General features: G+C 40.8%; 1 protein-coding gene across 2 annotated transcripts in view; it reads right to left on the minus strand.

The window, feature by feature from the left end:
* The window catches only part of LOC148902481 (long-chain-fatty-acid--CoA ligase 1-like), a 53262-nt gene that overhangs the window by 2689 nt on the left and 37525 nt on the right, over window positions 1-13048 (minus strand). The window contains exons 14-20 of one of the 2 annotated variants that reach the window (XM_088991083.1): window positions 10724-10819; window positions 8451-8523; window positions 8279-8367; window positions 6941-7096; window positions 5314-5430; window positions 5095-5238; window positions 3676-3780 (exon numbers count right to left, since the gene is read on the minus strand). In XM_088991083.1, the coding sequence (XP_088847209.1) occupies window positions 3676-3780; window positions 5095-5238; window positions 5314-5430; window positions 6941-7096; window positions 8279-8367; window positions 8451-8523; window positions 10724-10819 (780 nt within the window). The remainder of the gene's footprint in view (window positions 1-3675; window positions 3781-5094; window positions 5239-5313; window positions 5431-6940; window positions 7097-8278; window positions 8368-8450; window positions 8524-10723; window positions 10820-13048) is intronic. The other variant, XM_088991084.1, reaches the window with a different exon arrangement.

Genomic DNA, 13048 nt, shown 5'->3' on the forward strand with positions numbered 1-13048 from the left:
TCTGTCCCTTCATCCTCCCACTCCATTCCATCAAGCCATCAACTACCATCACAAAGGTCAATAAAATGACTTAATTATACAGGACAGTTTTTTTCTTTCATTACAATCCAATAGCACATTTATTATACATAAAATAAGGTGTACTTTGTGTAGTTTTAAGGCTTATTTAGTAGAAATGTATGTTTTATGGGGACCTGTGAACTGATTATTCTCATTTTAATGGTTTCTTATGGGAAATAAATGTTCGGGAGATGAACTTTTCGGCTCACACACACTTTCTGGGAACCAATTAATTTCGTGAGCTGAGGTATCACTGTACAGTGACACCTTGGCTTACGAACTTAATTGGCTCCCAGACAGAGTGTGTAACGCGAAAAGTGTGTATCCCAATCATTTTTTTCCCATAGGAAACCATTAAAATGAGAATAATCCGTTCCCAGGTCTCCATAAAATATAATTTTCAACTAAATAAGCCTTAAAGGACAACCAACGTCTCCGGACAAATTGTGTCCATAATTTGTAAAATGGCTTCAAATGACTTCTACTGAGCGTATTTTATAAAGATTCCACTGCATATAGCTATATTTTACGTTTTAAGACTCGCACTGAATATTCAGGAAGTCTTGTTTTTGAGTTGGTGACGAGTCCGTACGTGACGTCACTAAAGGACCGCCCTTTACCGTAAAAAAGACGCATTGTAGCGGTTTCTCAATGATCTCCCTCTTCTCCTCGACGATGATTATTAGGGCATCATCTGGCATTCATTTCCTAATAGTAAAATTATCTGCAAAAAGCTCCTCAGAGGGGGTGTGGAAAGGTGCGCCGGCTGGAGCGCTGTTTGGTCGTGTGCTTCCGCCGAAGATCCGAAGATCACTCCGCCAGCCGTGGTGGGTGTGTATCACGAAAAGTAGTGCGTATTTCAAGGGTGAGAAGGTTTCTTCAGCCGTCATCTGTACAAAAGTGAAGGTTTCGGACGTTTCGCCTCCTATCCAAGAGGCTTCGTCAGCGAACTAAAGTCTGACTGGTCGTATCGGCCCCATTTATATATCCCTAATGTCCAGACCTGGTGGCGCCGGACACAGCTATGATAGGTCCCTACTCTCAGGTTGGGGGGGGGGGGGGGGCGCGGGACCCCCCCTGTGGCCCCACTGATTGTTCCTACATTCCTGACTAACGATTGGCCTATTACACCCACTCCCCCCGGTATCACCTCATCAGCATAACGACCCTCATCAGCATTGCGAAAGTTGCCTAACCTGTTTTGCCTGAGCAGGCTATTGTATGAACGATCCAAATTGAACCTCACACCACCAGACCGGTTTAATGAAGGATTTTGTTGTTTTATAAGAATCGCCTCTTTTACCCCCCTTTCAAACCATCTATGTTCTTTCGCTAAGATTTTAACCTCATTGTCGTCAAATGAGTGGTTGCTAGCTTTTAGGTGCAAATGTACTGCCGATTGAGGCCCACTAGTATTATCCCTGCGATGTTGATAAAGTCTTTTTTTGAGAATTTGTTGAGTCTCCCCAATGTACTGCTCTTTACAATTTTCATTCTTACAATTTATGGAATAAACTACATTACTTTGTTTTTCATTTGGTAGCCTATCTTTTGGATGCACTAATTTTTGCCTTAACGTGTTTATCGGTTTGAAATAAGTAGGAATTTTATGTTGCCAAAGGACTCTGTAATTTTTCAGAAACTCCTGCAATGTACGGTACTGCTACTCCTCTCCTTTTAGAATCTCAGGGATGAGGTCTCAATGTACTACAATGAAGCTACTGCTCCGGTGAGAAGCATTTTTTGACTGAATAGTAAGATGCTGTTGCTTAAAAGACAAACGACACCATTTGTTTCCTAACTGACATTACAAAAATGTTTTATAGCATCTAAAATACCCAAAACACGCAGGCTGATATTTTTAGTCAAATGCAAAACACCAATAAAAATCACTTAAAGTGTCCCAAAATTGCCACAAAATGAGCTTGGAACTGGGTAGATTCAGAAAGTCCCGCCCTCTTGTGCGTGACATCACGCCACAATACTCCTTCACAAACTGCCTTGCTCCAGAATCAAAATAATGGCTTCAGAGAGTTCAGATTCGGAGAAGATGTTTTCTTGTTACTCATCCAGTTATGAATATGATTCAAATAGTTCTGAAGCGGAAAGCATAAATGTTTGCAATCGATTAAAGAAGTCCTTCCGTATCAATTCAAGCCCTCTGGACTCCAATGTAGCGCCCAGAAAATGCACAAGATGGCACACATGCTCCGTTGGAAATGGGCTGATTTGTCTGCTGGGAACTTGTCTAAACTTAGTCTTACACCTTCTTTATGTGTGTTACCGCAATTGGCTGCGACACACAACAATTCACCATCGTGTTATTTATGTCGTATTCCTTCTAATTTTGCGACCAACACTGTGTTTTCAGGCAAAAAAAAGTACCCAAAATGCATTGTGTGTTGCTTTCTCGGTCAGGGGCGTTCCCTCCGTGACGTCACTTAGAGCATCGTCATCAACTCGAAAACAAGACTTCCTGAATATTCAGCGCGATACTTAAAACGTAAAATAGAGCTATATGCCGTGGAATCTTTGTTAAATGCGCTCAGTCGAAGTCATTTCAAGTCATTTTACAAATTATTGACGCAACTTGTCCGGAGGTGTCGGTTGTCGGTTTAAAGGACAACCGACATCTCCGGACAAGTTGTGTCCATAATTTGTAAAATGGCTTCACATAACTTCTACTGGGCGCATTTTAATAAGGTTCCACCGCATATAGCTATATTTTACGTTTTAAGACTCGCGCTGAATATTCAGGAAGTCTTGTTTTTGAGTTGGTGACGAGTTCGTACGTGACGTCAGAAAAGGACCGCCTCCTCACCGTAAAAAAAGACGCATTGTAGCATCTTTCCATCACGTCAATGTATTTTGCTGTACTGTTTTTTATAAACTATGTCTTACCCCCAAAAGCCGCCAGCAGAGGGAGGCAAACTCCATGGAAAGAATGTATCAGAGCTGTGGAAATGAGCTCACAGGAGCTGGTCGCCATTTTTCTGCCTCTCTTTGAGACACCCCCCCGCCCGTTTGCCTCAAAATGGCCCAAATAAATTCTTGAATCGATTGCAAACATTTATGATTTGCTCATCAGGACTATTTGAATCATATTCATAACTGGATGTGTAACAAGAAAGTATATTCTCCGAATCTGAAGCCATTGTTTTGATTCACCAGCAATGCAAGACGTCTTGGCGTGACGTCACGAAAGGGGGCGGGACTTTCTGAAAATGCCCAATTCGCAGCTCCATTGTTGGCAGATTTTGGACACTTTAAGTCATTTTTATTGGTGTTTTGCATTTGACTAAAAATATCATACTGCATGTTTTGGGTATTTTAGATGCTATAAAACGTTTTTCTGGTGTCAGTTAAAAAACAAAAAAGTGACGTCGGTTGTCCTTTAAGGGTGAGCAAATCCTGTCCTTGACGTCGATCATTTGAATTCCAGGGAGACATTTGACAGATTCAAGTGACTGGCCTTTGAGGAGCGCAAGTGACCACCTCTACTGAATGGTACATGGTCGTCACCAAATTACTTTTCATAGAGAGACAGATCACTCCCCATGAGAGAATAACTAACTGCCACTGATACTACAACAAAATGTACTGTAGTTTTTTTACCGCTCGACGGCAAAGTGCATTGTAGCTGCCCTCCACTCCCATGATCCTCTTGGTCCATCCACATAGAAAGTCATGGTCTGGAACCACTACTGCTACCAGAAAAGACTAAAAAGAATAGAAGACAGTTTTGCAAGACGAGATGGTGCAAAGATTTTGGAAAGACTACATGAAACAAAATGTATTCAGAAATTGAAAAGAATGCCATTGCCAAATGTGTTCAGGTTTTGTTTTTTAATGCTTAGGGGCTGATAAAGCGCTGGTCATGGCCTCTGACAATGTTTTTTTTCCTCTTCCACAAGGGGGCAGAATTTTCCTTTTTTCCATGATAGCGCTTTGTTCCAGCTTCCGCTGTTGTTGGAGCGCTTTATAAACCAATATTGCATTGTATTTTGGACAGCCGCCCTCATTTCACTCATATAATGACCACCATTCACATCAGGGACATCACCATGATGTGGTGAAGAGGCGCTTTGATCCTCTCCTCTTTCATCTGGAACTGCTTTATGTAACAAAGAGGGTACAGAAAGTGCTTAAGAATGAATGTCTCTCTGTGTCTTTGTGTTGTCATGTTATTTGTTATTTAGTTTTTTTTATTCTTTTGACTTCAAGACGGCGCTGCGACAGTGGCTGCCTTTGCCAGCAGCTCCTGTATTTTGCTTTTCTACTTTCATTTCTTTCATAAGAAATGTAAATTTCTCCACTGCAAGACTAATAAAGGCAAATCCAATCCAATCCAATATAACTCCAGACCCATGTCGATTGTTTAGTTTTTTTGTTTATGTATTTATTTATTAGTTTATTTATCTATTTGTTTATTTATTTGTGTTTAGTTGTCTATTTATTTATTGAATATTTATCTAGTTATTTATTTACTTTTGCGTGTTTTATTTATTTTTGTTTCGTTTTTTTTATTTATTGAGTTGCTTATTTATTTCGTTGAGTGCATTTTTGCCAACAACAATAACAATAGATGTTAGCGAGCTGCCGTACGTGACAGCCCCTGCTCATCCACAAAAAAATGATCCTGTGACTGTAAAGTGACCTTGAAAGTTTTGAAAGGTGCTTGTAAATGAAATGTATTATTATTATTATTATTATTATTAAAACTTCTCTCTGTGTCTTTGTGCTGTCATATTATTTGTTATTTTAGTTTTTTTTTGTTTTTCCCAAGATGGCGGCACGTGAACACGCAGCGGCTCCCCTCTCCCGGCAAATTGCCGTTTTCATGTTTATTATGTTTGTTAAAGTCAGTCATTATAAGTGCTTGCATGCTGGGTCCAAGAGGACAGTAATTTCATCTGTGCTGTATGTCATGCATATTAGCATATTTGACAATAAAGCTGACTTTGACTTTTGAACTGGTGGAAGATGACAGCATTTTAACATTGTATGCTGATCATGTTACCAAGCCTAACTTACTTGTAGACTGTCCCCATGCACAAAAACCTGCACCACTGAATCACTTCTCACGTAGACATTCTCGATCCTCTCAGGAGCAATATATTCCCCCTGAGCCAGTTTGAAGATATGCTTCTTCCTATCTACAATCTTCAGTGTGCCGTTCTGCAAAGCAATATTTTCATGACTGGTCCGGATCATCAGAAGTCCTGAAAGGAGAATCGATTACACAATACCTACAGGAAGCCATTTCCCAATATCTCCAGTGTGAACCCATCCATCAGCATCAATGGTCTCCGCAGTCTTCTCTGGATCGTGAAGGTAACCCTGGAACACGTTGGGACCTTTCACGCACACCTAAAACACACACATCAAATTAGAACTGTGAATAATAATAATAATAATAATAATAATAATAATAATAATAATAATAATAATAATTATTATCATAATAAGAATGCATTTTATTTCACAAGTGCCTTTCAAAACTATCAAGGTCACTTTAGTCACTGGATCCGTTTTTCTGCGGGTGAGCAGCGGCAGCCACACGCGCCAGCGTTCACTCAACTCAGAATAACTCAAATGAATAAAAAGCTAGCTAGATATCGATGAGAACGTTTCTTCAGCCGTCATCTGTACTTCTTTGAAGGTCTCGGATGTTTCACTTCTTATCTAAGAGGCTTCGTCAGCTAACAAAATTTTTTGCTGGTAGTTTTGGCCATATATATATATATATATATATATATATATATATATATATATATATATATATATATATATATATATATATATATATATATATATATATATATATGCTACATCCACGACAACGGCTTTCCTTTGCCCTTTATCTATGACCACGATATCTGGTTGGTTGGCCATTACCATCTTGTCAGTCTGTATCTGGAAGTCCCACAGGATCTTTGCTCTGTCATTCTCTACTACCTTTGGAGGTGTTTCCCATTTTGACCTTGGGGTTTCCAGTCCATACTCCGCACAGATGTTTCGTTAGACTATGCCAGCCACCTGGTTATGGCGCTCCATGCAGGCTTTCCCTGCTAGCATCTTACACCCAGCAGTTATGTGTTGGATTGTCTCAGGTGCCTCTTTGCACAACCTACACATTGGGTTTTGCCTGGTGTGGTATATCCCTGCCTCTATGGCTCTGGTGTTCGGGGCCTGCTCTTGAGCAGCCAGGATGAGTGCGAGTGAGATCAACCACTTCTGTTATGGTTCGGTGGTACATCCCGTGTAGGGGCTTTTCCTCCCATGATTGTCCTTCTTCCAGCACCTCATCCTCTGTTCCCCATTGTCTGAGACATTCTCTGAGTACATCATCCGTTGGAGCCTCCTCTTTAATGTATTCATGGAGCTTGGATGTTTCATCCTGGACAGTGGCTCTCACACTCACTAGTCCCCGGCCTCCTTCCTTAAGGCTTTTGTAGTCTCAGGGTGCTGGACTTGGGATGGAACCCTCCATGCATGGTGAGGAGTTTTGGGGTCTTAACATCCGTGGTCTGAATCTCCTCCTTTCCTGCAGGGTATCTGATCACTGGCAGGGCATAGCTGTTTATTGCCCGGGTCTTGTTCTTGCCATTGAGCTGGCTTCTGAGGACTTGCCTCACCCGCTGGAGGTATTTGGTCATAGCCGCTTTCCTTGTTGCTCGTTCCAGGTTGCCATTGGCGTGCTTTATGTCATCCATATAGAGGTGACTGATCGTGTGTGTGTGTGTGTGTGTGTGTGTGTGTGTGTGTGTATATATATATATATATATATATATATATATATATATATATATATATATATATATATATATATATATATATATATATATATATATATAAGGCAGCAATTAAAACCACACACCTGCAGCTGATCAGGGCGGGATTGGCAGGCAAGGCTCTTAAGGCAGAGAGCCTCTGAGTGTGCAGCGTGGGGAAAGACAAGCTCGATTGCTGTGCTCTGTGAAGAAGTTGATTGCTGCGTGGAACTCATTGCCAGTTGGGACCACACGACAGGACACTGGATTTGGACCTTGCTAAGGTGGCTAGGCTACATGAGGAGGACGTCAAGAGGGGTGAGGCCTAGAGACTCTTGGAAAAGAACTCCGTCTTCAGTTTTACCTCAGAAGAGACTTTATTTTGATTTAAGTATTGGAAGAGACACTATTCAAACCTTTGTTGCTTGTGAATCCCCCCTGAAACCTTTGATTAAAACCTTTGTTTGTATCCAAACCTGTCGTCCATTGCACTTCTTGTCCTGTCCCGCTGAGAGCCAGCCTCTCATGATATCACTATATATATATATATATATATATATATATATATATATATATATATATATATATCCCTACTGTCCAGACGTGGCGGTGCCAGACTGCTATGATAGGTCCCTGCTCTCAGGTTGGGGGGAGCCGAGGACCATTGCCTGAGTCTACACTGATTACTTCTATTGTCCTGACTGATTGTGGGGTCTACGACTGGCCTGATTGCCCCATTTGCTCTGGTATCACCTCATCAGCATAACTAAGCCTATGTCGCCTAAGAAGTCTGTTGTACAAACGATCCAAATTAAACCTCACCCCACCATGGCGATTTAGTGAAGGGTTTAGCTGTTTTATGAAAATAGCTTCTTTTACTCACTTTTTAAACCATCTATTTTCTTTGGCTAAGATTTTAACTTCATTGTCGTCAAATGAGTGGTTGCTAGCTTTTAGGTGCATATGTACTGCAGATTGAGGCCCACTAGCTATTAGATAGCTAATAGATAGCCAGTCAGCTAGCTAATAGATAGCCAATAGATAGCCAGCTAACCAGCGAGCTAGCTGATAGGTAGCCAGCTAATAGATAGCCAGCCAGCTAGCTAATAGATAGCCAATAGATAGCCAGCTAACCAGCGAGCTAGCTAATAGATAGGTAGCCAGCTGGATAGATAGTTAACAGATAGCCAGCCAGCTAGCTAGATAGCCAACAGGTAGCCATGTCCTCAGACGCTCATGAATAGGCTACCGTTCCCAGGTCTCCATAAAACACCATTTTCTACTAAATAAGCCTTGAAATTACACAGAATATACCTTATTTTACGTATAATAAATGTGCTATTGGATTGAAAGAAATAAACTGTACTTTATAATCAAGTCGTTTTATTGACCTCTGTGTTGGCATTGATGTATGCACAGTTGGTCAGCTTCGACGGGTCTCTCACCTCTCCTTCGCCGTTTATAGCCAAGTAGTTCATTTCCGCCACATCGACCAGCTTGATGGAGTTACAAGGCAGAGGAGCACCAACGTGACCTAAAAAAAATGCAAAGGCAGTCGCTTACTTTTCTGCTGGTGTAAAACGAGAGTTTATTGTGAATTGAGAAAGAGCGGTACACCTCCAGTACAGTCACCAGGCATGGTCATGGTGCAACCAGCGGTACACTCTGTCTGTCCGTAGCCTTCATAGAACTGAAATTGGACAAAAGTGGGATTATTGCTACCGCCGTGCTAGGAATTTTGTTTTGCTCTTAAAGGAAAACCGACACCATTTTTTTGTTTCCCAACAGACTTCAGAAAAACGTTTTATAGCATCTAAAATACCCAAAACACGCAGGCTGATATTTTTAGTCAAATGCAAAACACCAATAAAATGACTTAAATTGTCCCAAAACTGCAACAAAATGAGCTCGGAAATGGGCAGATTCAGAAAGTCCCAGCCCCCTTGTCCGTGACGTCACGCCAGGATACTCCTACACAAACTGCCTTGCTCCAGAATAACAATGGGTTCAGAGAGTTAAGATTTGGAGAAGATTCTTTCTTGTTACTCATCCAATTATGAACATGATTCAAATAGGTCTGAAGAGGAAAGCATAAATGTTTGCAACGATTAAAGAAGTCCTTCCGTATCAATTCGAGCCATCTGGACTCCAATGTAGCACCCAGAAAATGCACAAGATGGCGCACAAGCTCCGTTGGACTTAGACCTTATGCGTGTTATCCGCAATTGGCTGCGACACACAACGATTCACCATCACGTTATTTATGTAGTTTTCCTTCTAATTTGACGATCAACACGGTTTTACAAAAAAAGTACCCAAAATGCATTGTGTGTCACTTTCTCGGTCACAGGCGTTCCCTCCGTGACATCACTTAGAGCAGGGGTGTCAAAGTAATTTTTTGCCGCGGGCCACATTGTAGTTATGGTTTCCTCTCAAGGGCCGTTATGAATTTGGGGAACCCATTAGAATGTTTAAATCCCTTCAAATATTACATATAGAGCACACAGCTAATTAATGAATAAATCGTTTTCAAATCTGAAGTCAAGAATAATGACTTTTATTGCGGTTGACATCCAAAAATATGAAATTTTGGCTCAGATTTTAGCAATCATCATGGAATTTAGCAAGTTTGATCTGCTTTCGCGGGCCGAAAAAAAAATGATGTGGCGGGCCGGATTTGGCCCGCGGGCCTTGACTTTGACACCTGTGACTTAGAAGATCGTCATCAATTCGAAAACAAGACTTCATAAATATTCAGCGCAGGTAAAATAGAGCTATATGCGCTGGAATCTTCTTCAAATGCGCTCAGTAGAAGTCCTTTGAAGTCATTTTACAAATTATGGACGCAACTTGTCCAGTGGTGTCGGTTGTCCTTTAATACACCAGCAACAGCAGCAACAACAACAACAACAATAATAATAATAATAATACATTTCATTTGACAGTTTTAAAAAACATTAAAGACTTTTTTTTTAATTTAAACTACTATGTTTTCTCCTTGCATAATTTTCCATTTGCCCTTTTTTGTGTACTGTTTTTATAATGACTGTTTTAAATTTTGTGAAGCAACAAGTGCTATATGAATAAAGTTTACTTACTTAATTACTTACATTTTTAAGTGCCTTTGAAAACTCTCAAGGTCACTTTACAGTCACAGGATCAGTTTTTTTGTGGGTGAGCAGCGGTAGCCACGCGTTCACTGAACCCAGAATAACTCAAATAGATAGAAAGCTAGTTAGCTAATAGATAGCTAAGATAGCGAGCTAGATAGCAAGCTAAGATAGCTCGCTAGATAGCTAGCTAACCAGATATCTACTAGATAGCAAACTAGATAGTCAGTTAGATAGCTAATAGATATCTAGCTAGTCAGATAGCTAATAGATACATAAATAAAGAGCAGGTAGCCAGCTAGATAGCTAATAGATAGCTAGGTAGCCAGTTAGATAGCCAGCCAGATAGCCAGCTAGATAGACAGCCAGATAGCCAGCTAGATAGCTAGCAAGATAGCCAGCCAGCTTGTCAGATAGATAGCTAATAGATACTGACTGCTAGCTAGTCAGATAGCTAATAGATACTGATCTAGATAGCCAGCTAGCCAGCAAGATACATAATAGATAGATAGATAGCCGGCCAGATAGCCAGCTCGATAGCCAGCTAGAAAACAGTCAGCTAGTCAGCTAGTTAGCTAATAGATGGCTAATAGCCAACTAGCTAGATAGCTAGCTAGTCAGATAGCTAATATATACTGAGCTAGATAGCTAATAGATAGATAGCCAGCTACATAGACAATAAACAATCGTGTTCAGCAAGAATTGTCATTGTGGTTGGTACAGACCAGATCGCACAACTTGTTACACTGGAGAGAATTTTATGAGAGATGGAGATATTACCTGACATCCTAACGCAGCTCGGAGGAAAGTGAGGACGGTGGGCGAGATGGGAGCAGCCCCTGTTATCATCAGACGTACGCGACCACCAAGGCTAGTCTGGATCAAGCACAAGACACGATGCAATGAGTGATCAATATCCATTATATATTGGATTGGATTTGCCTTTATTAGTCTCGCAGTGGAGAAATTTACATTTCACAGCAGTAGAAAAACAAAATACATGAGCTGCCGGAAAGGCAGCCACTCGTGGCGCCGCCTTGAAGTCAAAAGAACAAAAAAACTAAATAACAAATAATACGACAGCACAAAGACAATATGACAACACAAAGACACAGAGTCATTCATTATATATATATATATATATATATATATATATATATATATATATATATACAGTAAAGTCTCGTTATATCGATATTCTCGGGAGTCGGAAAAAACTGCCGAACTGCATTAAAAGGGGGGAATGCAGTAAATGGGGAATCTTTGATATGGCATGTAATTTTCTCCTTGAGTTCGTGGATTGCGTATCTAGCATGATTTTGTACTGTAGTGAAGTGAAAAATAATCTTATGCATTCAATAAAAACATATTTTATTATTTTTATAACGCACTCTTGCAATCGTGACTCTGAGTAGCACTCAACATTGTTGACATTGTACACACGAGAGAAACCACGAACGCCAGCAAGTACAAATATGAAAAACAGTGATTATTGCAAGCGATAGATATCTGAATACAACACAATTAAATACATGTATGGAAAACTAAAACTGCAACGTTTACATTACTTACGTTGATGAAGTACAGTATTCTGCGGCACGTCGAACTCTTTCGCGATGAAGTATTTGTTTGTAGGATTGCCCTCCACAGCCATGATTGGCTTGTACGTACGTCGTTCGGATATCACAATTCTTACGTTTCCCCAAGGTTGAAATTGATGTTGAACAACAGTACTGTAGAAGACATCAGGGTGTGCTGCCTTTCTCATCCTTTTTGATGCAGGTCCAAAGTCCAACGCTTCGTATGCTGTCTTAATTTTATCTTTACTCTTCAACCACGTTGATAAAGTACAGTATTTTGCGGCACGTCAAACTCTTTCGCAATGAAGGATTTTGTCACGGTTTTGCAAGGTGGTGATGGCGGGTGCGGATCCCAAAAAGCAGGCAGAAGTGAGCAGGAGGTTGTTTGACAAATTGTATTAAAATAAAGGTCAGCAGGAACAAAATGTAAAACATCAAAATCATCTGAATGGAAAAATACAAAGTATCAAAAGAAGACCAAAAGTAAAAGTCCGCCAAGGTTAAACAAACATATGCACAGCATAAACAATGCATGTAACAAACATGCAGCAAACAATGAACCGACACTGGATGGTCGTGCCGGGTGTCCTTTTATGTGTCAGTGATTAAAACGACCAGCACCTGCGAGGCTGCAGGCAGGGCTGACGTTGCTACCCGTTGGTCGCCAATCTGATCGGGACAACCAGCACCTGTGAAGGTGCAGGCGGGGCCGACGGCGCCCCCCCTTGGTCGCCAACCAGATCATGACAGATTTGCTTGTTGGAGTCTCAACAGCCACTATTATTCAAAGCCATCCATAACCTTGCCCTCCCTATCTTTCTGACCTGCTTCAAATCTCTGTTCCCTCTCGGTCCCTCAGATCCTCATCCTCCCTTCACCTCTATGTGCCCTCTGCCCGTCTCACCACGATGGGTTGCAGAGCTTTCAGCCGCTCTGCTCCCAAACTCTGGAATTCTCTTCCACCCAACATCCGCAATATTGACTCCGTCCCTATTTTCAAGGCTCACCTCAAAACCCACTTGTTTAAAATTGCTTTCAATGTATAGTTCTATCTGCTATTTTATTATGTATCATTTTACTTATGGTTTTATTGTTATGTGCTTTGTTTTATTGTTTTTATTGTAAAGTGTCCTTGGGTGTTTTGAAAGGCGCTTGAAATAAAATGTATTATTATTATTATTGCCTTGTATTTCGTTCTGAGGTCACAATTGTTACGTTTCCCCGTGGTTGAAATTGGTGTCAAAGATGCTATTGCTGCTACACTGTGCGAGACGCGGAAGTTGGTCACGTGACCCGCGGTGTGACCGATACAGATTTTTATAATGGTGGTACTGTATAGAAATCCCTAAGCAAATATCGATTCAGTTTAAGCTGCTTCTGTATCAATAAAAACAGAGCAAAATGGCCGGCGGGAGATCAAAAAGGGCACCGTAGTAACCGGATTATCGTAATAACCAGGTATCGTACTAAACGGAAGTAATTATACATAAAAAGACGAGAAATTTGCCGGGAAATGAAAATAGTA

This window comes from Hippocampus bargibanti, linkage group LG02 (assembly GCF_051943395.1).
Source record: "Hippocampus bargibanti isolate YZ-2025 linkage group LG02, ASM5194339v1, whole genome shotgun sequence".
NCBI classification, from domain to species: Eukaryota; Metazoa; Chordata; class Actinopteri; order Syngnathiformes; family Syngnathidae; genus Hippocampus; species Hippocampus bargibanti.